This window comes from Cervus canadensis, chromosome 2 (assembly GCF_019320065.1).
Source record: "Cervus canadensis isolate Bull #8, Minnesota chromosome 2, ASM1932006v1, whole genome shotgun sequence".
Lineage (NCBI taxonomy): Eukaryota > Metazoa > Chordata > Mammalia > Artiodactyla > Cervidae > Cervus > Cervus canadensis.
The window spans coordinates 66,476,081-66,502,383 of NC_057387.1; the positions used below are offsets into that span (position 1 = coordinate 66,476,081).

At 40.7% G+C, this 26,303-nt stretch overlaps 1 protein-coding gene across 1 annotated transcript in view; it reads left to right on the forward strand.

Annotated features, from left to right (window-relative positions):
- The window catches only part of ERICH3 (glutamate rich 3), a 117,706-nt gene extending 102,589 nt beyond the window's left edge, over positions 1–15,117 (forward strand). The window contains exons 13-15 of the mRNA XM_043460959.1: positions 6,079–6,195; positions 9,901–12,281; positions 12,881–15,117. Of these exons, the coding sequence (XP_043316894.1) occupies positions 6,079–6,195; positions 9,901–12,263 (2,480 nt within the window). The 3' untranslated portion in view covers positions 12,264–12,281; positions 12,881–15,117. The remainder of the gene's footprint in view (positions 1–6,078; positions 6,196–9,900; positions 12,282–12,880) is intronic.
- Positions 15,118–26,303: the final 11,186 nt, after the last annotated feature.

Sequence of the window (26,303 nt, forward strand, 5' to 3'; positions counted from 1 at the left end):
CAGGATAATGTAAAAGAATTATGGCATCAAAACCTCTAAGGATTAGTAGATTAATGACAGTTGCGTGCTGGTGTTTTTAAAATAAACTCAAGGAAATGATGCAATAAATTTGTAAATATTTAAAATAATAGGTTAAAGGTAATGACAGATATTCTCAAAAGTCTTTATATGAGTAAACATCCCTAAGAAAATTTCAGATAAAATAAACCAGGTCTTGAATGCATCGTGTGTTATATTGATGCCAAGCAGAGAGGTTATGGTGGTTCCTTCTCCTTAATTACATCTTCAGTTACGTGGCTGAGGGAGAAAGGGATGGAACCAAAGTTATGTGCTTGAAATGAAGGTCATTTAGGTGACTCTGCTGCAAAACATAGCTTATATAAATTAAATCAGAAGGCTGGTGAAGATTGAAATGTGTATATTTTAATATTTTACTTAGCTCCCTGATTAGAACCTTAGGTTGAAATGAAATGGGGGCTGAGATAATGTGTAAAAGATTCTATCTCATTTTGCATAGCACTGAGTTAATCATTTTCCACTAGACTTTGAATAAAAATTGTGCTTATGTTAAGAACGTCTCTGGGCCAAAAAGTCTCACACAATTAATGATGTTTTGTTGTGTCTAACTTAATATAACTTAATCTGAATTGTTTTCAGTCATAGCAATGGACAAATTTGTAAAGTACTGCATTTAATGCCTTCATACCTTTCATGTTGATAACATAAAGTGATAGCTTCCTTCTAACTATTTTATAATATGTCACACTTAATTAGGTTTTGTCCAGTCCACCAAAAAATCAGGTGAATTTATAGAAGAGATAAGTCGTATGCAGTGAAGTGGGTAAAGTAAAAGATTATAGTTGCTAGCTACAATGAGATAGTGTCCTTGGGAGTTAATTCAGTATTATAGAGCATAGTGTTATTTAAATGTGTTTATTTTTCCCTGTTATTTTTAGTTTAAGCTGTCTTAATGCATTGTGACACATTGTATTCTCATGGTGGAATAATTCATGTGCCTTAATCTGTGAAGTTAATATAATGTATACATTATGAATACAAATAAAATATTAAGAATAAAGTTTTATATAGTGTATATAGAAGTAGGCATTTTATACTTTCATATTTGAATCAGAAGAAGCCATAGTGCTTGGCCAAGTAATATAAACCTAAATAGTAGGATTTAAATAAAATGCAATTTTATCATCATGTAGGCAGGATAGAATGGTCTTGATGAAAGAACAAGAAAATCATGCATTAAGAGTTGTAGTTCTAAATACAATTTCTGAGTGAATTGTGAAAGCATGTAGCTGTTTGTTTTCATGGATTCCTTCTGAAATATTTGTTAGGTATCTCTTTTATGCCACACTGTTCTTGGTGTGAACATAACGAAGTGCTTGCATATATTGAACTTTATATTCTGGGAAGAGATATGCCCAATAAGTGAAAAACAAACATGTAATGGGGCATATGGTCTAAGTGCTAGCAGGAAAGAAAATCAAGGTAAGGAGACAGAGTGATGGTTTGAGGCAGGGGTAGTATTTGTTAGGGCTGGCCTCTCTCAGTGAGGGGACATTTGAGCAGAGAGGGAAATGAGGTGCAGGGGTCAGTCACTCTGTCGTTTGAAGACGCAGCACAAGAAGCAGAGAGCCCAGCAAATGCAGAGTCTAAATTGGGAGCATAGTTTTTGAGTGAAGAATTTGGAAGGAGGTCAGTGTGACAAGCGCAGAATGGACAAGCCGAGAGTGGGAGAAGATGAGGCCAGAGGGAAAGAAAACTTTTATGCCATGAGGAGGATTTTATTCTGCAATAGGAAGTCACTGGGAAAATCAGAGCATACAAATGACATGAGCTGAAAGTTTTGAAAAGATTACTCTCGCCACTGTGTAGAGGCTTGACCTTAGCTTTCTGCATCTGTTATCTTTGAACAGATGTGGTCTTGAGTTGTGATTAATCCTGGGCTTTTGTAAGCCATGTTTCAATGCCAAAGGTAACATACGAACATCTTCACTGTGTAGGGAGATGTTGTTAGTCATGAATTTTGTCATGGTGAGTTGTTGGAAAGATAATTGATTGGCAACACACAAAAAATGATCAAAGAACAGGCATAATTTTCAAAGTGACCGGGAGCTTGGAATAAACCTGGATATATATTTACTCTGTTTTTATGGCCTTCTTAGGCTCTTAAAATTCAGATAAATAATTCTTGGCAAAACTTTCTCCTGATACAGAATTGCTGGTTTGTTTAGCTTCAAAAGAAGCAGAGGAAAGGGAATGAATTTAGAAAGCTTGCCTACTAATATTGAAGACCATATCCTTGCCACCACTTTTCAAATACTAAATTATCAAATTTAGAAGGAATTGGTGGAAACTGAGAAACTGTCAGCAGTAGTATAGGGACATAAGACCCCTTATCATTATAGGTGAAATAATCAGTTGATACCTCCTTTTTTGAAGAACATAGAGAAACATATATCAAAAGCGTCTAAAAGTTATCATGCTCTTTGACCCAATAATTCCAATTCCAGGAATTTATACTGAGGCAATAGTCAGAAATAATAAAATAATTATGAGCTGTATTTTAAGTAGCTTTATAATCACAAAAAATGGGAACAAGTCAACATTTAACATCAGGCAGTTGCTTAGCCAAATTTTAGTAAAACTTTATTAGAATAATCTGTGCAGTTATTGAAGAATAGTTCTTATTAAATGATACATGGAAACAGTCACAATATTTTGCTAAATGAATAAAATGGGATACAAAATATTATCTATAGTAGTAGAGTAAAAAAATATATACTTAGAAACCTGCCAAAATGTTGACTAGTTGTTATTTCTGAATGGTGAAACTAGGATATTGTTGTATTTATTATTATTATTATTTCAAGCTTCAAGTAGTGAATGTGTACTCTTTTCATATTTGGGGAAAGTAACATATTATTTTTAAAATGTTTGTTTTCATAATAGAAAGCTAATACTGTTATGTAATAATATTTTGTTGTTTTAAAAATATCTCGAAATATCCTATAGCATTTGAGTGGAAAAGATGTTTTCCTATGAAGTTCTCTGTATGAGTCTCTTCCATTTGGCTGCAGATGCTATGGGAACTGACAGTTCTCTTTGCTTTTAATGGTCGTCTTTATAGCAAGGTGAAGGAGCAGAGCCTTGAGGGATGAAGGGCTAAATAGATAGAGGAAATAGGGTGATGTGTCACACTGCTGACACAGGAGTCTCAGCACGCGCTGTCCTCCCTTACAGTCGGTGGGAAATGGTCAAGGTTAGACACTGGCTGAGGTCTTGCTTTTAAGCTTCAGTTTCAGAAGAACATCTGAGAAAAAAATGACCAAGTGAGGCCTTTTCTGATCTCCCACCTAATAAATCTTTCATGCTCAGGCCAGTGTCCCATTTTTGCTAAATCTGAAGCAGGCAGCACCTAACTGTACAGGCTCTCATTGACTTCCAAAGCCTAACCCTCCAGGGGCAAGCTAGCTGACGTGGGCAAGTGGCGATTACAGTCCTGAGAAAGAAGGACTACATGCTTCAGGAGATTCTGAGTGAGTCTGTAATTTACAGATTATGCTAGTACTGTTTGGCTTCTTAGAATAGTCTTTTGGTTCAGTAGCTGCTAATTGTTTATTTTAGTTATTATTATTGTAAATCATATTAAATATTTTATTAAGGTATCATTGACACAAAACATTATATTAATTTCAGGTATACAACATAACAATCCTGTAACTGTATAGTAAACCATATTTCTTTACAGCCTGTGGACTACTTGGGGAAAAGCCTAGATGTCCTATTGGCTCTGATGAAACAGAGCTTCAGTAATTGATACCAAATCAGATTCCCCCCAACCCTCCTGTCCTGCCAACCTTGGGATTTCTGTTGCTTAGTAGGTCAAGCAGATTTACACACAAAGACCTAAAACACTGTTTATTTAGACTCTCTAGTTAAACAGTGCCAGCATTAGTATAGTGGGAAAGATGATATCTAACTTATATATACTATTATAAAGTTACTAAAATAAAGATTGACTTGATTAAAAAAAAAAACCAACGATAACCTAATTGTCATGAGTTGATGTCATCCCTAAACTGAATTATTACTAAAAAAACCCTTTTTGTATTTGGTGGACTGGATGAGTGAGGAAAACTGATGCTCAAAGACTTCTTTTTTTTTTTACATTTTAATATTACATTTTATTTAATCCAATATTTCTAAATATTATCATTCACCATGTAATCAATGTAAAAAATATTATGAGATATTTTGCATTCTTTTTTTCTTTCTTTTTTTTTTCCATTTATTTTTATTAGTTGGAGGCTAATTACTTTACAATATTGTAGTGGTTTTTGTCATACATTGACATGAATCAGCCATGGATTTACACGTATTCCCCATCCCGTTCCCCCCTCCCACCTCCCTCTCCACCCGATTCCTCTGGGTCTTCCCAGTGCACCAGGCCCGAGCACTTGTACTTCTTACAGAGAATACATTTGACCTATGTGATGCACTTCTTTTCACTTCCACATTTTTTTCTCTTAAGATTAATGTAGTTAAGTCATTCCATTTTTCCCCTGAAAGCCATATGAACCAGATATCTCACTATTTGTTTCCAAACACAGAGGGATGAGTAAGTAACTAAGTTGCCTCTTAGCAACTCACCTTAAACTGAGCAAGGGATCACATTCTAGTTCTGCTTTTCTTGAAGTACAGTCTTTGGATCAATTGAATCAGACTATCTGAGAGGAAAGAAAGCAAGAAAGTAAGAGAAAAGGCAGGCAAAGAAAGAAAGGGAGAGAAAGATAGTGAGGGAGGATATTTTGGAGAAACTATTTTTTGTGTAAAAGGGATAATCTAGTTCTAGTATTCTTTTGTGAGCTTTTGTTAACCAGGAAGTGGCATAATGATAGCTGTCAGAGATTTAGAGACACAGGTCATCAGATGATAAGCAAGGGATGTAGACAGGGATGTGTCAGAAACTAAAGACAAACCTAATGGATATTATGGGGTTGCCTAGAATTAAATCAAGGTGGGAGATAATACTTGCAATAAACATGCTCATCATTTCATCTATTATTATTTATTAGGTGCTTGTGCTTAGTCACTCAGTCATGTCTGACTCTTCGCAACCCCACAGACTGTAACCCGCCAGGCTCTTCTGTCCATGGAGATTCTCCAGGCAAGAATACTGGAGTGGGTTGCCATGCCCTTCTCCAGGGGATCTTCCCAACCCAGGGATCAAACCCAGGTCTCCCTCATTGTAGGCAGATTCTTTACCAACTGAGCCTCCAAGGAAGCCCCATTAGGTGCTTAGGTGCTTAGGCACTTGCTAATAAGTTAAATATCAACATGTTCTACAGATATTATTTCATTTAATGCTCCCAATATAACCACTAAGATATCTCTTTCTGACAGATGAGTATACTGAAGCTGAGGCTGAGCCTTAGGCCAAAGAACTTACGCCAGGTGACAGAGTTAGTATGGAACTTGAACTTTTTAGGTCTTTGTGTTCCTAAAGCTCAGTGCTGGTAATCAGTGCAGGTAAACAGAAATGTCTCCAGCAGCTTTTACTGTCAAATTTATAGGAATTATGTAATATCTTTTCTGCTGTGTCCACATGGAGTGTTGGGGTCACATCACTGAAATCTACTAATGGGTGAAATGTTTATAGTATAGTCAGTTCTGGTAGTTTTAGAGATCTAAAAGAATAGTGATGATTGGGATTATAAAAGCCATAACATGTTTCTAAAAAGGAAAAGACAACTAAATTCCCTTACAGTTATTTCGTTGCATGTGCGTTTGGCAAATCTGTCACTGCTTCTGGCTGTTGCCTTTTGTTTTTTTGTTTTTTTAATGCAAGTATCTCTTTGCATGGATTTCTTTGCTTCATGATTTCCTATTTTCTTTTCATTTTGAAATCATAGCTTGAACATTGTTTAATCCTGACATTTAAAAAACAGGGTCTTAACTTAATGTGAATGCTTTTAAATTAACCCCACTTGCTGCTGTTTCATTTACAATGTTTCCTTGACCTGTTTTTAATGCCTTTTGATATTTTATGTGGTCTCCAATCAGTTGAACAGGCAGTAGCTGAAGCTGTGGGATCTAGCCACTATGACTCCGAGTCTGGTGTTAGCAGCACAGACGAAGGAGAGAAGCTCTCAAGGAAGCTGGAGGCTGACACAGGTGCAGGTAAGGGTGCATCATTACCTAGGAAAGATCTTCAGAAAGCCTCTGCAAAAGGCAGCGCCATTTCCATCTTTCATCTTCTTATCCTTGTTTCCGTCTTTATTTTCTTTTTGACCAGTGAATGTGATGGCAGGAGGTGAGAAGCATTATGGGGAGCTTTGGAGCTGACATCAGATATGAAAGTTATCATTCTTTTCTGGAATACATTGGTGCCTAGAGTTTGTTTTTTAAAAAAGGATTTCAGATAATAAAAAAAGGACTGCAAGTAACAGAGAATATTGGTAGGGATTTTCAGACCAATCTTATGTCTTAGCTTGTCTCCCAGTTAGGTGGATGTGCCTAACTCACCCATTGGAGACTTGAAGAGCCCAGACACATTTCATGATGATTTATCTGAACTCCTTATTTTTAAAAATTAGGCAAGAATTCTTTGCCATCAGCAAATGACCTGGCTCATGATGATGAGTATTCCAGCTGCAGGAGTGCCAATTAGAGTGACTCACAGACCATGACTCATACATATCTGGTCACACAGCCTGTGTCCTTGAAATCAGGTTTCCCTGTATTTAGTAGATAACTTTTTAAAAATACCCCAATTTGAATACATGCATGTGTGTGTGTGGAAATAGGGGAGGGAGAGGGGGCTTCATTGTATTCATCATGTGGTCACATTACCCCCCACATCCAATTTTTAATGATGGGCATCAAGCCCTGTAAGGTATTTGAGATTTCACTCTGTTTTCAAGCAGACAAATTAGCCAGACAGTTTCACAGATGCATCAGTAGATACAAGATTCCTGGGTCAGAGAAAAAGGACTTTGTGACTCAAGACAAATAGTAGCAGCCAGGTGATTTGCACTTAGACTGGCTCCCTGAGCTCAAGTTCCCCCAGGAAATGTGGAGACGGCCAGGTGACACCCGAACTTGAGTGGACTGAATTGCAGAAGGACTCTGGGCTTCCAGAATCCAAGTCTTTCATAGTGGGCATTCAACCAGAGGAGTTCTGATATACCTCCCCAAACTTCCGCAATGTAGGCAGAGTAGTTGTTGTCTGTTAAATCTGATTCAAGCAAGAAGATATCACATATTGTATTCAGTGAGAGGGGAATGTGGAAAGATTTGTTAGGGCTCTCTGTGTGCCAGGCACTGTGCCAAACATTTTGTGGTTCTTACAAAGATTCTGTAGTCAAGGATTGCTATCATCACTTTATGGCTAAGAGAATGAAGGCTTAGAGATATGTTTCCCAAGTTCACACAACTATGTGGCAGAGCTGGCATTCTCACCCAGATCTGTCTGACTCCCAAGTACACACTCAGTCACTAAATCAAATTGCCCCTGTTTGTGAATATTACTTGATTTCTTATATTCGTTATTTTTTTTTTCAAAAAGCCCATGAGGTTGCTAGTAAAAACACATCATGTTTTTGTATTGATATTTCTTAGAAGGGCTTCAATTACGCTTTCTCCCTTGCTTCAGGAATGTCATATCTGACTCCCGTGTGTGTGTGTGTGTGTGTGTGTGTGTGTAATAACTCAGCTAGGTGCCATTAGCACTTTTTCTCCGAGAATTTAGGCACAATATATTATTACATAGTGGCTAGGCAATTTTATTACCCTGTATTCCTGAATGTTCTTTAATTAATCCATAAATTTAGAGGTCAACTTAGCAAAACAGAGGACTTTCCTTAAATGTTTTTTATAACTGACTGTTGAAGTATACTTTCACGCAGGAATTTGAATAGTAATAGATATACTATTAAAGAGACTTGACATGTTGTTTCTCATGGCTTTCATTTAATTTTGTTTTAAATCTAGTCACCTGTAATGAAATAAAGCAAACCATATTCTTTCAGGTGAACTGGCTCCATGGAAGCCCATTTGGCTCTGCATTTAGTATAATAAATAACCACTGTGGTATGCTGAGGACCTCCTGTAAAAGTTAACAGCACCCTACCGATAGACCTGAGGTTTCTGAGGTGCTGTGTGCTTAGTTGTGTCTGACTCTTTGTGACCCCATGGACTGCAGCCCCCCGGGCTCCTCTGTCCATGGGGATTCTCCAGGCAAGAATACTGGAGTGGGTTGCCATGCCCTCCTCCAGGGGATCTTCCCAACCCAGGGAGATCGAACCCAGGTCTCCTGCATCGCAAGTGGGATTCTTTACTGACTGAGCCACCAGAGAAGCCCAAAAAAACTGGAGTGGGTAGCTTATCCCTTCTCCTGGGGAAGTTTCTGTTACTCCTTTGAATGAATATATCAAAAGTTACCTTCCAAATACATTTTTAAAGGGAAATTTAATATCAGCTGTTATTGTCTAACTTCAATAAGGCTTGTTTTAATAGCCGGTAAGAGGCCAAGAGGAGGAACAACGGACAGCCATCTGTGGTGTTAGGAGAGGAATTGCAGTTATAGGACAGTCCCAGATGGGGTAACAGAGTATGGACGAAGTGAGTAAGATCAGGGCTTTCGGTTTCTGGGAGATTGCTGGTGATGGGGTAGGGGTGTGATGATTAGCCAAAAGGGCAAGCAAGAGAAAACCATGAGGAAGACACACTTGCCTACTTTATACATTTATACCATTTGGAAGTTGGCACCATGGCATTATAATTTATTTTGTAGAATCTATTTCAGTGTCTTCTACAAACAAAGAAAGTTAGATTGATAGAAAGCATTGAGAGGACCATTTGAGAAGCTCTAATCTCTCTATTATTCTGCAGTTGAGAAATTTAAATGCTTTGTCCTTTGGTCTGGAATGCTTTTATTTATTTTACGTGGATCACTGCAACAGAAATGCACATATTTGCTAAAGGATAAGACATCTATCTGAAGCCTTTTAAGAAACACATTGAACTTGTATTTATTGAAGTATGAGAGCTAACACACCCAGATTTGCAGGAAAGTATGGATGAGAAACTTATGAAATACTTCAAGTAGGTTATTTATGTTGAAAATTGTCCCAGACTAGTTTGTAGTCCTGTCCTGTCTTGCTCTGTGATCCTCTTTTGCCAAAGGCAAATCAATTTCTGAAGGTAGAGGGGAGGTATTCTGACCTACAACACAAATTTGTATCTATAGTAAAAAGTCTTACCTTGAGCTATGAAGTTATTTGATGACTAAATTTAGATATAGTAGCTTTAATGGGAGCAATGTATGGGATAACGATCAGTTCATATTGTATTATGATTCTGTTGCTAAATGCTCACATGAGTACAAGAGAACTAGGCTGAGAACAAGCATATTATGGTCCTGTAGGGAACAATGATTGCTAAAATGAAATCCTCACTATTTTCCTTGTTGCATAATTTTTTCTGCAAGTCCTAATATTTCATTTGAAAGTGGGATATATGTGTGTGTGTGTGTATGGGTGTGTGTGTGTGTGTATAAGAAAGAGAGGGAGAGAGAGAGATTTTATTATTCTAAGACATGGATTTTGTTTGTTTGTTTTCAACAGTTCTGATGTTCAATTTCCTTTAATATCAATGTGTGTCCATTAAATTTGATAGCTCTTTTTTTTTTTTCATTACGAAAAGCCATTATTAAATCATGGTGCATGTTACAGCTGATGGCATCCTAGAACTGAGGAAATGAAATATAATATCAGTAGCCCCTTGATATTATATATAAATATCTCTTATATATAGAAAATTATGCATAATGTCTCCTCCTGCACTTTGATTAAAGTAACCTTGATTTCTAATCTTATTTTATAGCACTGGATAGGAATCTAGTGGTGGAGGAAAGGATTGCACTCAGCTCAAACAAGAAATCCAAGCAAGTTGCATCAGAAGAGCATACCCTGGAGAAGAAAGAAGCAGTGGAGGAAGGTGAAGGTCCCCAACCCAGGGATGCTGACACAGAAGAAAAAGGGGATGCCGCACTGTGGGGAAGAGCTGAGGTTAATGAGGTTCCCTCAGGGCAGGGGAAGCCAAAAGCAGAACAGCTGGCATCGGTAGGACAGTTTACAGAGGAAAGAGAGCTCTCTCAGGGCATAGCAGTTGGGGCAGAGGCAGAAGCAGAAGGGAATAGAAGGCAGGATAAAGAAGGGTTAGGCGCCAGAGAAGTAGCAGCAGCAAAAGACTCTGGAGGTCTGAATGAAGGTGAGGCTGCTGAGGCACGGGTCTTGATGCAGACAGTGCTGGAGACGGAGAAGGCAGCTTGTGAAGGTGGGCAGGCTTCAGAGAGGGCACTGCTGGCAAGTCAGGCAGCAGCTCTGAAGTCAGGGTGTGCTCAGGAGACAGCGGCCCTAAGAGAGGCAGTGAGGCCAGAGAAGGGAAAGTCCGAGAGCACGGCTGTGAGCGCAGCTGGGTCTGCAAAGCCAGGCGTGGAGGACAGTGAAGAGGAAGCATGTACAGACCTAGAAGACAGGGGACCCATGGAAGATGCCACATCTGACCGAGAGGAGGGTTTAGAAGAGGCAATGCTGGGGCGAGACGAGTCGACCAAAGAGAGAGAGGCAGTCACGGGAATGGAAACACCTTTGAGCTCCTCCACTTCTGAGAAGGTTGAGGCTACTCAGATGGGGAGTTCAGTGGACAGCCTGGAAGGACTTTGTAAGGACCAGGTGGAAGAAGAGGAGGTGGTGACGGAGTCAGAGTCTAATAAAGATGATGCTAGGAAAGAAATGTTACCTGAGGAATTCGACTCAGAAAAGAGAGAGAGGAGGAAAGCTGAGAGGTCAAAAACACCCCTGGGAGAAACTGAATCTGAGAGAGAAGAGGTGGCAAGGGCAAAGGCGCTTCAGGATGAAGACACTTTAGAAGAGGAACAACATCTTAAAGGGAAAGAGGGGGAACCTGTGCAGGAAGAAAGACTAGAGGAAGAGACACAAGCCTCCCCAAATGAAATGGAGCGTGATGCCGAGGATGGAGCAGCCATGGGGGCATCTGAAGTGACTGAAGACACAGGGCAACAGAGAGAGGACTCACTGAGAGACAGGGAGGTGGATGTGTTTGAAGCGGCCCCTGGGTTTGAGAAGTCCCTAGAAAACAGAGTGGTTTGGGGGAAAGGAGAAGGAGGGGAAAGACTGAGAGATGCTGGAACTGCAGAGCACAGAGGCTCAGCAGGGCTGGTCTTTGGTGAGAATGTGACCCACGAAGAGCAGGAAGAGGGGTCCACCCCTGCAGGAGAGGCGGTGTCAGGAGCTCCCAAAACCAAGTCCACAGGGAGGGGGCAGACTCCCAGAGATGCAGGCGAGGCCCAGGGGTCTGCAACCAAAGATCAAGACATGGTTGCCAGCCAGGAGGGGAGGAATAAAGACGGGCCTTTACAGGGGCCAGAGGGAGTAGCTGTCACAGCCTTGACCCAAGATGTTCCCGAGGGAGATTCCATGATGGCAGGAAAACTCAGTGATATGACGGATGAGGACGCAGAGGAGGAGGTGCATGAAGAGTGCACACTGGGGACAGGAGTGATGAAGAATGGGGACCCTAAGGGGAACGGAAGCGCGCATGGCGTGGTTATGACTGTGGAAGATCCCCACCAAGGAGGAGGAGCCTCAGAAGAAGCTGCAGAGAGGGAGGACGATTCTGCTGAGGGGGAAATAGAAGCAAATAAAGGCTCCTCCTTTTCAGATGGTGCTGGGGAGGAAGCCTGGCACACAGTGGATGAGATGCCAGGAGAAACAGCAGTTGCGGAGAAGGTGGCTGTAGAGGGTATAGTGCTGAGCGGGGAGGATGTGCCAGTGGCCGAGGAGATGACTGCGATTTCGGCACTGGAGGCTGAGGCTGAGGCTGAGGCTCCTGGGGAACCTTCTAACCTGGAAGGGAAGGCCCCAAAGCCAGGGCCAGCTGGGGAGGCAAAGAAAGCTGAAACCACCCTGGGGGCTGAGTCTGAGTCGGTGGGAGAGGAGGCAGGGATGGGGAGTCCTGCTGGGGAGCAGGAGTCAGGGGAAGCTGAAGAATTTAGACTGGAATTATCCCAAGAGAGCGGGTCAGAGGCCAGGAGAGGGAGTCCACAGGACGCAGAAACACTCCCTGAAAAGCCCAACTGCAGGGGAATCCAAGAGAAGCAAGAGCTTTCAGTGCAAAGAGGAAGTGAGGACCTGGATGTTTCCTTGAGTCCGAGGAAGGCCTAAGAGACTTCATGGCTGATGGTGAGTTTAAGCCCGACCTGTTTGCAGGATTACACAGATCTCCCACCTGGGGTCTCTTCTCCTGTGGGCTGCCTCATCCCTTTATCAGTGCCTGCACACACACAGGCTTCAGTTCTAGGGGCTGCTGAGCCCAGCAGGATGGGGGCTGGGCGAGATGGACAGGCAGACCAGAGGCATACAGGGACCCATTTCTAGACCCTCTACAACTCAAAATCCCAGCCTCTGCCGTTGGAAGCACAGCCCTCAAGGAGTGAGATCCTCCTCTCTCTTACAGGGCCAGGAATATGGATACAGAGGAGAGCGTGAGCCATGGGGACAAAGGGAAAAAGGCTTAATTTGCCTTTAAATGGGCTCTCTGTCTTCGTTTCTGAAGTTCTGTGAAGTTTAATAAATATATATAGCATAAATTAGTAAAATAAAATATTTGAAATGTGTTAAAAAATATATGTATATCTGTAAAATACTGATGATTGTAACTAAAGACCAAAATTATTTCTAGCATTTCCTTGTGTTTCCACTATTTGATGTATCCTTACTGCCTGAATCCTACTATTCTGAGTGATTATATTCATAGTTCTATCCTTTTTATTGTCTTTCAGGATATTTTCAAGATGTCTTCCAGAAGACTTGGAGTGGAGGAGAAGGATTCACCAGAATATCTCACCAGGACTTTTTTTTTTTTTTAAATCCCTGTGCTTGTCTGAGTGATTCCCAATCTGCCAGCTGGTCTGTAGCACCTCAAGCACCTTGAGAAGAGGTGCTCAGCTCCTTCCCAGGGTGCTGGTTTCTGATGGAGGACTGGAAGGCTCTTACCTAATTCTACACAGTTAACATGTCCATATTCAAATCAAACTGATCATTTTCAAATGCTTGACTTTTACCAAAGATTACCAGAAAGGCCCAGTATTGATATCTGGGGTTTCTTTAAATTCCTATTTATTTATAATCACATCTTAGTCCCAGCTTCATACATGAGCATTTGATTTAAGATCTTTGGCTTTGTCTGTGAAAATTAGCTCTAAACATTCTTCCAGGTACCTTCAGTGCTAAAGATTGCTCCAGACCTTTAAGTCCTTCCAGAAAAGGGTTTCATGGCATGTCTATTTACTTATAAATAGTCATGCTTTCCATTTATGCCAGATCAGTAATTTAAAGTCTAAATCTTATTTCAAAATGCCCTTTCTTTTTGCATGTGTCTATAGTCTTGCTTTCCGAGGTGAACAGGTAAATGCGTGTGGCATTTATCCTTGGGGGACTTCTTTATAGGGCCACTCAAATTAAATTAATGTAGTAAATAATTTAGCTGAGTAAAATGAGTAACAATCATTACAGCAGGTAAACATTGCACATCAGCCTGTATGCCAGCATTCTAGACTCTAGACTCTAGACTGTCATTCAGTGGAAAAGAAACTTGGATTAAATTAGCTTGCTGCTCACCTTCCCAGGTTCTGTTATTTCAAACCTGTGAACTAACCCTGCAGTGCATTGCAAATCAACGGTCATGACTTCTTTCTAAATTACCCCTGCCCCCCATATCACTAGAAATAGTTGTGTAGCTGTGTCTCTTGGGGATTTCAATTTCCCTGTGACATCTCTGTTCATACACTAGTGTCCCGAAGGGCACATATGTTTGGCTTTCTTTTCATTATGTAAGGAGGTGAAAGAAGATGCCCTAAAGTAGTAATTCTCCAGTTACACTACACATTAGACTTTCATGGGGCACTTTCATGAATGAATCAACCCTTGATCCTACCCCAGGGATTCAGATCTAATTAGTTTTAGATGGGTGTAGGCATTAGTTTTTTGTTTTGTTGTTTTAATTTTTCAGTTGATTTTACTATGTAGAAAAAGTTGAGAATTGCTGCCCTGATCATTATACAGTCCACACTGGTTGCCCTATGTCCCTAAAAATCAGGCATACCATCTTTATTTTTTTTTTTTATCTTTAGAGGTGTGTTTCATTTTAATAAAGGAGTCATTCAGTGATCAAAGGTATTAATATAATGGACCAGTGGTTCGCAAAACGTGGCCTTGATCAGGGTATCAGCATCACCTAGAACTGTTCCAAATACAAATTCCTGCCTTCATCTCATACCTGTTAAATTGGAAACTCTGTGGGTGGGGCAGAGCAATTGGTGTTTTAACAAGCCCTCTGGGTAATTCTGAGGTACACTATCGTCTGAAAACTGCTGTCACGGACTATTGATTGTATTGAAGATTAGTCTCAGTTGGAAAATGGCTTGCAGAAGTATTGTGAACTTTGTCTCTCTTTCTGTCTCTTCTACCCTCTGTGTCTCTTCTCTCTTTTCACTTGAGGAAATGATGGTCACTATAAAAGTGATGACCTCAACTTTAAACTCATTTTTATTATGACTGTAATGATATATATGTGAAACTCTTCAGCCCCACCCCCTTTTAAGGATGAACATCACTCATGGCACATCATAGATCTCCATTGTCTTACATTATAAAATAGCTTTCCTCTCCATTATATCCAATTTCATTTATTACTGAGCTGCATTAGTGTGGAGTTATACAGTATTTTTTCTTTGATCTCAACCTCATTGCTACAGAGCACTTTGAATACATAGCACCTTTTGGGAGAGATTATGAACTTGTTAATTCCATTGAAGAATTCATTTTGTACAATGTGCTAAGTGGAAATTGCATTGGATTATTTTATATTTAACACATTCCATCAAAACACATTCTGTAAAATTATACTACAATCTGCATGTGGGTTTAACTGTGAAATTCAGTGTTGTGATATTTCAATGAAGTGAATTCTTTCTCTGAAAATACTATGTTGATAAAATTATTTATGTGTTCAACTGAACTGATTTTTTCCCTAGTTTCATTATTAAAAGCATAAATAAACAATATGTATATATATAAGACATAAATGATCCTTTACAAGTTAAGACTAGACTTTTAAAATCTTCTTTGTCATTTCCTTAAAATTTAAACTCCACAGAGTAGAGCAGAGAGAATTATTTTCATTGGTCTGTATTTTTGAGTATATGTGTTTATATTCACTCTATATTCACATATGTCTTTCACATACATGTAATAATGTCAGGAAAATTGTTATCACTATTTCATAGATAAGCAAATAGAAGTTCAATTAAGTGACTTGTCTAAAATCATAATCAGTCTCAGGTCTTCTCACTCCAAACTCTGACTTTTTAAAAAAATCCCATATACTTCCTTCTAGGAAAAGGAATATTAAACAGATACTAAGGTATTATATGTCAATCTTTACATATTTTTGTTTACTTGGTAGAGGTAAAAATCAAACCTCATTAATATATACTATATCAATAAGAAAAGAGTAACTGTTCCAGTCAGTATCAACCAAAGAATATGATAGATTATTTAAATAATTCAAAAGAAAAATAGACAACCAAAGTAAAGATAGGCAGAATTAGGTTTTGAATTTCTTTCTTTTTTAAATAATTTTATTTTTAAAAGTATTTCTTTATTTGGCTGCGCCAGGTTTTAGTTGTGGCATTCAGGATCTCGAGTTTTGGCATTTGAACTCCTAGTTGCGTTATGTGGGATTTAGTTCTCTGACCAGGGATGGAACCTGGGGCCCCTGTGTTGGGAGTTTGAAGTCTTAATCACTGACAGCCAGAGAAGGGCCTGAATTACTTGAGTGAAGCTTTTTCTATGACTTTGCAAACTCTTGTGTTATAAATTTAAATTATAGTTGAGTTTTTTAAAACTTCTAAGATCAATAATTTTGATTGCCATGGGAAATCATTATTTGAGAAAAGAAGACTGTAAAAAAGATTCATCTAGCATGTGAAATATTCCAACAGCTTCAAGGACTGTGGCCCTTGAGCGGACACTTCTGACCTTGATAACATTTTCTTCTAGTCTTTTAAACCACCTGATTGTGTCATTTGAAAGATGTTCCCAGTTACGTGGCCAGAAACAAGAGGTACAAAAGAACAGGGAATAAATACAACAGGAATTCTTTAAAAGCTGCTCTCAAACTCACCCTTTCTCCCCTTTTATTATGTTTTCTCCTTCCCTCTAATATCATGCCCTGTGACAGGAAAATGATGCTTTTCCAAATAACAGAAAACATAAGCTCTACAATAAAATGCTAGATATTTGAGAATGCACACTCCCTTTGAAATTCCAATCAGAAGTCTCAGGCTATTTAATAATCTGTGCAACCATGTCATATTTTGGAGTGATGCAAACCCCCATTCTTATTAGAGAAAATGAGATACATAGAAATATCTGGAACAGATAAGCTGATACCAAAGAATGTAGAAGAACTAACTCTCTGCCTCCTTTGTCAAACGTTTCCTGGTCTTACTAACATCTGCTTATAATCAAAGGGTAAAGGAAGGACAAAATCATAGGAGAAATCTCACCCTTGTTGAGGAGCTTGGTACTAATGTGACACAGAGACCTTCAAGCTAGTGTGGTGTTCCTCTGAGGGGATGTGAAGCTTTTCAAAGGATGCATGAAGGCTACTTTGCAGATGTCAACCTCCATATACACTTTTGTCATAAAATGGACCTGCCTGAGGTCTAGCCTGAGTCAAGGTCTTCCCTTTTGCCAATCTCCCACTCTCATTCATAATAAAGGCCAGCTCTTCATCCATTTACCAGTTTTACTGTGTTGCCTCTGGGATGACACAAAATGACAAAGAAACGATTTGAAATATGGTGCAGGTATTGAGAAAGGGAATGACCTTAATGGCTGGTTAATAAATCCTTCTGCAATTCAAGTGGTTTTCAGCTGTTTTCAAGAAAACTAAATGAGAACCTAATTGACTTGTCAGCTGATAAGCCTCTTAAATCTTCTTTGGTATTTTATCAGTCCTTCATTTTTGGTAAATCACTCAGGAGTTCAAAGCGGAGCACTGCTGCACAATGCAAGCAAACTACCTCCATTCCCATTGCTTATTTATGTGACATGCACAGATACGGTACTTACGTGAGTGTTAGTCGCTCAGTCATGTCCAACTCTGCAATCTCATGAACGGTAGCCTGCCAGGTTCCTCTGACCATGGAATTCTCCAGGTAAGAACACTGGAATCGGTATCATTCCCTTCCCAACCCAGGAATCAAATCTGACTCTCCCGCATTGCAGGCAGATTCTTTGCCATCTGAACCACCAGGGAAGCCCCATTATACGTCTAAAAAAAAAAAAAGGCAGAAAATGTAACAGAACTGATGTTGAACACTATCATTGTAGCATGAAATAATATTTATTCAAAGATACACTAATTAAAAATAGAAATCACTATCTTAAACACACATTTCTACTTTTAATTTTCATGTATAAGGTTTATCAAATTTTATGTGTGTTATTTTGATCAGATGTCCATTACTAATTATTGCAATGGTCAGTTCAGTTCAGTCGCTCAATCGTGTCCGACTCTTTGTGACCCCATGTACTGCAGCACGCCAGGCCTCCCTGTCCATCACCAACTCCCAGATTTTACCCAAACTCATGTCCATTGAGTTGGTGATGCCATGCAACCATCTCATCCTCTATCATCCCCTTCTTCTCCTGCTTTCAATCTTTCCCAGGATCAGGCTGTTTTCCAATGAGTCAGCTCTTCACATCAGGTGGCCAAAATATTGAAGTTTCAGCTTCAACATCAGTCCTTCCAATGAACACCCAGGACTGATTTCCTTTAGGATGGACTGGTTGGATCTGCTTGCAGTCCAAGGGATTCTCAAGAGTCTTCTCAAACACCACAGTTCAAAAGCATCAATTCTTCGGCGCTCAGCTTTCTTCACAGTCCAACTCTCACATGGACACATGACTACTGGAAAAACCATAGCCTTGACTAGATGGACGTTTGTTGGCAAAGTAATGTCTCTGCTTTTTAATATGCTGTCTAGGTTAATCATAACTTTCCTTCCATGGAGAAGCATCTTTTAATTTCATGGCTGCAGTCACCATCTGCAGTGATTTTGGAGCCCCCCAAAATAAAGTCTGCCACTGTTTCTACTGTTTCCCCCTTTATTTGCCATGAAGTGATGGGACCAGATGCCATGATCTTAGTTTTCTATGTTGAGCCTTAAGCCAACGTTTTCACTCTCCTTTCACTTTCATCAGGAGGATCTTTAGTTCTTCTTCACTTTCTGCCATAAGGGTGGTGTCATCTGCATATCTGCGGTTATTGATATTTCTCCCATCAATCTTGATTCCAGCTTGTGCTTCATCCAGTCCAGCATTTCTCATGCATATAAGTTAAATAAACAGGGTGACAATATACAGCCTTGACATACTCCTTTTCCTATTTGGAACCAGTCTGTTGTTCCATGTCCAGTTCTAACTGTTGCTTCCTGACACGCATACAGGTTTCTCAAGAGGCAGGTCAGGCGGTCTGGTATTCCCATCTCTTTCAGAATTTTCCACAGTTTATTGTGATCCACACAGTCAAGGCTTTGGCATAGTCAATAAAGCAGCAGTAGATGTTTTTCCGGAACTCTCTTGCTTTTTCGATGATCCAGCAGATATTGGCAATTTGATTTCTGGTTCCTCTGCCTTTTCTAAAACCAGCTTGAACCTCTGGAAGTTCACAGTTCATGTATTGCTGAAGCCTGGCTTGGAGAATTTTGAGCATTACTTTACTAGCATGTGAGATGAGTGCAATTGTGCAGTAGTTGGAGCATTTGGCATTGCCTTTCTTTAGGATTGGAATGAAAACAGACCTTTCCCAGTCTTGTGGCCACTGCTGAGTTTTCCATATTTGCTGGCATATTGAGTGCAGCACTTTCACAGCATCATCTTTTAGGATTTGAAATAGCTCAACTGGAATTCCATCACCTCCACTAGCTTTGTTCGTAGTGATGCTTCCTAAGGCCCACTTGACTTCACGTTCCAGGATGTCTGGCTCTAGGTGAGTGATCACACCATCGTGATTATCTGGGTCATGAAGATCTTTTTTTGTACAGTTCTTCTGTGTATGCTTGCCACCTCTTCTTAATATCTTCTGCTTCTGTTAGGTCCCTACCATGTCTGTCCATAATTGTGCCCATCTTTGCATGAAATGTTCCCTTGGTATCTTTAATTTTCTTGAAGAGATCTCTAGTCTTTCCCATTCGATTTTTTTCCTCTACTTCTTTGCATTGATCACTGAGGAAGACTTTCTTATCTCTCCTGACTATTCTTTGGGACTCTGCATTCAAATGGGTATATCTTTCCTTTTCTCCTTTGCTTTTCACTTCTCTTCTTTTCACAGCTATTTGTTAAGGCCTCCTCAGACAGCCATTTTGCTTTTTTGCAATTCTTTTTCTTGAGGATGGTCTTGATCCCTGTCTCCTGTATAATTATAATGTCACAAACATCTGTCCATAGTTCATCAGGCTTTCTGTCTATCAGATCTAGTCCCTTAAATGTATTTCTTACTTCCACTGAATAATCATAAGGGATTTGATTTAGGTCATACTTGAATGGTCTAGTGGTTTTCCCTACTTTCTTCAAGTTAAGTCTGAATTTGGCAATAAGGAGTTTATGATCTGAGTCATAGTCATCTCCCGGTCTTGTTTTTTTCTGACTGTATAGAGTTTCTCCATCTTTGGCTGCAAAGAATATAATCAGTCTGGATTCAGTGTTGACCATCTGGTGATGTCCATGTGTAGAGTCTTCTCTTGTATTGTTGGAAGAGGGTGTTTGCTATGACCAGTGTGTTCTCTTGGCAAAACTCTGTTAGCCTTTGCCCTGCTTCATTCCATACTCCAAGGCCAAATTTGCCTGTTACTCCAGGTGTTTCTTGACTTCCTACTTTTGCATTCCAGTCCCCTATACTGAAAAGGACATCTTTTTTGGGTGTTAGTTCTAGAAGGTCTTGTAGGTCTTCATAGAACTGTTTAACTTCAGCTTCTTCAGCCTTACTGTTCAGGGCGTAGACTTGGATTATGGTGATATTGAACGGTTTGCCTTGGAAACAGAGATCATTCTGTTGTTTTTGAGACTGCATCCGAGTACTTCAGTCAGACTCTTTTGTTGACTATGCTGGCTACTCCATTTCTTCTAAGGGATTCTTGCCCACAGTAGTAGATATAATGGTCAGCTGAGTTAAATTCACCCATTCCAGTCCATTTTAGTTTGCTGATTCCTAAAATGTCGATGTTCACTCGGCCATCTCCTGTTTGACCACTACCAACTTTTCTTGATTCACGGAACTAACATTCCAGGTTCCTATGCAATATTGCTCTTTACAGCATTGGACTTTACTTCCATCACCAGTCACATCCACAAGTGGGTGTTGTTTTTGCTTTGGCTCCGTCTCTTCATTCTTTCTGGAGTTATTTCTCCACTGATCTCCAGAAGCATACTGGGCACCTACTGACCTGGGGAGTTCATCTTTCAGTGTCCTATCATTTTGCCTTTTCCTACTCATGGGGTTCTCAAGGCAAGAATACCGAAGTGGTTTGCCATTCCTTTCTCCAGTGGACCACATTTTGTCAGAACTCTCCACCATGACCCATCCATCTTGGGTGGTCCTACACGGCATGGCTCATAGTTTCAGTGAGTTAAACAAGGCTGTGGTCCATGTGATTAGAATGGTTAGTTTTCTGTGATTGTGGTTTTCAGTCTGTCTGCCCTCTGATGGAGAAGGATAAGAGGCTTATGGAAGCTTCCTGATGGGAGAGACTGACTGAGGGGGAAACTGGGTCTTGTTTTGATGGGTGGGGATATGCTTAGTAAATCTTTAATCCAATTTTCTGTTGATGGGCCAGGCTGTGTTCACTCCCTGTTGTTTGACCTGGGGCCAAACTATGGTGGAGGTAATGAAGGTAATGGTGACCTCCTTCAAAAGGTCCCGTGCATGTACTGCTACACTCAGTGCCCCCAACCCTGCAGCAGGCCAGCAGCAACCCACGCCTCTGCTTGAGACTCCTGGACATTCACAGACAAGTCTGGGTCAGTCTCTTGTGGGGTCACTGCTCCTTTCTCCTGGGTCCTGGTGCACAAGGTTCTGTTTGTGCCCTCCAAGAGTCTATTTCCCGGACCTGTGTAAGTTCTGGCAGCTCTCTGGTGGGGTTAATGGCGACCTCCAAGACGGCTTATGCCATACCCAGGTCTGCTGCACCCAGAGCCCCTGCCCCTGTGGCAGTCCATTGCTGACCCGCACCTCCACAGGAGATGCTCAAACACGGTTCTGTCTCAGTCTCTGTGGAGCCCCTGGGTTCTGGTGCACAAAAGGTTTGTTTGAACCTTCTTAGCATCTCTGGCAGGAATGGGGTTTGATTCTAAACACGAATTCGCCCCTCTTACCGTCTTGGGCTGCCCTGGTGGTTCAGACGGTAAAAGCGTCTGCCTACAATGGGGGAGACCCGGGTTTGATCCCTGGGTCAGGAAGATCTCCTGGAGAAGAAAATGGCAACCCACTCCAGTACTCTTGCCTGGAAAATCCCATGGACAGAGAGCCTGGTGGACTGCAGTCCATGGGGTCGCAAAGAGTCAGACACGACTGAGCGACTTCACTTCACCGTCTTGCTGGGGCTTCTCCTTTGCCCATGGACATGGGATATCGCCTCACATCTGCTCCACCGCCTACCATCTTACTGGGGTTTCTCTGACCTTGGATGTGGGGTATCTCCTCACAGCCAATCCAGCAAAGCACAGCCACCGCTCCTGACCTTGGAGTGGGGAATCTCTTCACGGCTGCGCCAGCAAAGCACCGCCACCAGTCCTGACCTTGGACGTGGGGTATCTCCTCTCTGCAGCTTGTAGCTCCAGCACCACAATTGCAATGGTAGCTCAGTTCAAAAGAAATTTACCATATAGAACATTATTGGGAATACATGTAAATCCATGGCTGATTCATATCAATGTATGACAAAACCCACTGGAAAAAAAAATAATAATAAAAAATAAAATAAAATAAAATTTTATATAATAATTTAGTTGCAGAGGAATATGACAGGATGATCAATAAAAGACTTTCAAACATAAAAATTATACAACAGTAGGCTAAAATTCTGTGGGCAAAATGGAATGGAAATGTAAGCATATTAAGAAAAAAACTCTGTGAGATTTCCTAATGCTAAAGAAAATCTTACTCACGTACTTTTTAAAATGGTCAAGTTCCCCAGGAAATGCTAAAGAAGAAAGGTTTTTGTGCAGAAGGCTTATTGGGGTGTACTCTGGGATGGGCTTAAGCTTTGGCAGGGGGCGGGGGTGTGGGTTAGGAGAGGGAAACGGGAATGTGTTGAAAGGAAAGGTGGGTTGTGGTATAGTTGCCCTGGCGGCTGCATCCGTCCCATGGGTGCTCTTGAGCTCCAGTGGAAGAATGAAGGCAACAGGGCCACTTCTCTGAGTCCCCACAATGGACCAGACACTGGATGTGGCTGCCTTCCCAGGAGGGACCACAACCTTTGAGTAGGTGTCTGCCTTCTGTCAAAACCACTTCCAGCAGAAGACTCAGATGTGTGCCAGCAGCAGACCCACTCCAGGCAGAATAAATGTGCCGGCTATAAAGTGTATACCAGGGTGGCACGCCATAGCATCCGTTACATGGATAAAGGTGCTATCAGATTGGGATGGCATTTCAATTTTTAAAATACTTTTAGGAAAGAGATGTAACCGTTTCATCTTAAAACAGTCCATTTTATAACATGCTAGAAATTATGTCTGTGTCTATTATTTAGATTTATGAAAATGCCTTGTTGTCAGTGTAAAAAATGTGTAAGAGGGGACTGACAGTTTTTGAAAGCTCCCTTAGTGGTTAGTGAGCAAAAATATTTAAAGAGCACTGGTGTAAAGGATGAGGTGAACAGGCTTCTCAAGCTACAAGGTGTGGTAGCCTTCACAAGTGACTGCAAAAGTCTCTATTAATGTGTAAAATGTGTTTTGGCTACATACTACAACAGTGATGTCTGATAGAAAAATAAACAAGTGGGTCATGCAGCCTGGGGATACCTCAAGGAAGGAGTCAGAGTCTTAGGACAATGCCTAGCTGTTGGAGGGAAGGAAGTGTGCCTCTTGAGTGTGTCTGAGTACACAATCACGAAAACAAGTGTGCTCCCATAGCAATTCAGTGCTACAGAGCCATTTCAGCACAATTTTTCCAAACAGATAGTATGTATTTCAGGTTCTGCAGGTTCTGAGTAGTTCAAAACTACTCAACAAATGAGTGTGGCTACTCAACAAATGGGTGTGGCTATGTTTTAATAAAACTTTATTTACAAAGAAAGGTGGCCTGCCAAATTTTGCCTGAGGACTGTGTCTTGAAAAGCAGTCAACATCTATAACTATGTAGACTAATCCTCACGGAAACTCCCCAAACCCTCACTGCCCCATATGCCACAGATATTTTAGCTTTCAAAAATATGCTTTAATAGAAAAAGTTAGGAAACAACTAGCACAAAGGACCTAATTGCCCTTTATCTCGTTTGTGGAATAAGATGATTTATTACAATCTTCCTCTCTTTTTAAGACTATTATTAAAAAGCTTCATTTTAGCCAGGTTTTCAAGCCCTTCTTCCATACCATTGCCATCTTCTCTGGTACATCTGTTAGAATGCAAATATGAGATGTTGTAAGGAAAGGGAAAGGAACTGTAGACCTGTGACAATCACATTTCCTGTAACATAGGCTGACTTGTCCTGCAACAGAATGTCAGCTCCATGAGTGAACACGCATGGTTTGCTAGGGTCCATGTTCAAATCCCTGTGCCAGAAGCAATGTCTGGATATGGTGCACATTCAATAAATATCAGTAAAAGGATGACTAACAGAACCAAAATGCACAGGTAATGCTGTTACATGTCATTTTGAAATTTTTAAGTCGAAATTTAATTGACGTTGCTAGGATGCAGGGAGTATCTGAATTTGTGGACTGAAGAGAAAATGGTCATTATCTTCATAAAGTATTAGAGGTAATAGGGGCCCAAAAGAGCAAAGTTTCCTCCAGCACCTCTGTAGATATCAGATTGAGAAAGCAGAGACCCAGTAGGTCTGAGGATTAAGCTATACCCTGGTGAGGGTCAAAACAAGATTATAACTCCCATCTTTAGTCTAAAGCTTATTTCACTTCACAATGCTGTCTCTCATTAGTCAGATTTTCTTGTTGGAGATGCAGAATCCCAATTTCTAATCAAATTCACTCTCTAAAACTTGATAGTTTTTTTTTTTTTTGGGGGGGGGGTTTGGTTTTTAGAGCAGCTAATTTTGCTCTTGCTTTGCAAACCCTGAAATACAAGTTTTCAAATGCAGCTCATGTGAAACATTTTGGTTGTCTGAATTACAGATGTCCCAAGATTTGTCATTGCCTGTTTACAATCCCCACTGAGAATACAAAGGTCTATGGTTAGAGACAGCAGAAATACCACATACTAGTTATTTGATGCACACACATGCATGCTTGCAAACACACACACCTCTCACTGATTAAGAGAAAATCTTTGAAAATGAGTGGAAACTCTCCCCCACTGAACTAAGCACATTATTAGTGACTCCCTACTAAGAACAGAACTCTGCAGGAGAATTCAATAAATTACAAATCTATCTATACATATATAAATCAGCTTAACAAACTCAAGTCTGAATCTCTGATTCTCAAATTAGGCTGCACATTAGAATTCCTCCGAGGAGAATTTTTAAACCTCTGGGGGTGAGACTCGGGGATGAGGACGTAAAAATTCTCCCAAGGTGATTACTATTTGGACTCAAGGCTTGGCCCCGCAGATCTCAATGCTGAGGAACTATTGACTTTAAAAGGTAAACTGTAAATGTGATTTCAGAAGCATAAATTAAATCAATATAACACAGCTTAACACATTATACTTTTACTACTTTACTCATTTTCTTCTTTTACTCTTCAATTTTTTTATACAATAAGCCTCACAATGCTATGAGGAAGGTACTATTAGCCCCATTTTATAGATGATGAAATGGAGACACAAAAAGAGAAAGTAACATATTCAAGTCATAAAGCTGGGAAGTGTCACAGATGGGGTTTAACCCAGGAAAAAGATGGCTCCATCTGGAGCAGAAGTTCTCAAAGTTTATCTTTGAATTATAATCACCGAGAGGGCCTTTTAGTTAGAACTTGCTGGGTTCCACTCTTAGAGTTTTCAGTTCATTAGAGCTGCAAGGCATCTGAAAATCTGTATTTCTAACAAATCCCCACATGATGCTGAGGTTGGCAAACCGGGGACCAGTCTTTGTTCCCAGAGTTCAGATCGTGTTTTAAAAAACCCACCAGCAGACACTGATGCACACCGACGTATGAGAACCACTGTTCTCAACCTGGGCCGCATATTAGAACCCACTGGAAGGTTTTGAAAGCTCCTGATATCCAGGCTGCCCCCAGATCATTAGATTCTCTGGGGAGTAGGAATGGGTGCCAGTCTCTTAAAAGAGACTCCCCATGCAGCTGGGGTAGAGAACCGTTGCTTTTGAGTCTGCTCTCTGAGCCAGAACTCTGTATTCTGACCTCCACACCACAGAGAAGAGGGCTTCTGACACACAGTACTAGTATAATTGTGAGCATAATGCTGGAATCATTCTCTGTCACCCGAGAGGCTGTATTTGAGTCATACCCTATTAGTCTACAAGTCCTTCCCTTCACCGCTGAGGCCTCTTCTAGAGGGGATTGCTTCTCAGTAGCAATTAGCTTCTGTTGTTTTCAAATGTTAATCTCTATTTGCAAACTGCAAAACCTGTGAAGCTGAGTCTCCGGAGATTTGTGGCTGATTTAGCCTCTGGACAGTCATGGAGAGCGGAGTTCCGGTTCTCGGTAGGAGAACCAGTGCCCCTGGCAGTACCTAGCCCACGTGCCTCCTAAGGCTCAGTGTGAAAGGGTCGAGAGCCCTGAGCCACCCCAGCCAAGGGATCACCTCTCAACTGGGTGCTTCTAACCAGTGTGACAGAGAACTCCACAGCCGTCCAGTCCAGACCTGGAAAACAGGTATCTCTGTTGATTCTAAGGGATTGGAGCAGGGCTACATCATAGATTATATTCACCCTGACTCTCAACAGTTATGTCCAGGGAAAATCAGAGTATAATGAACAAGAATGGTGTGAAGAGCACCAA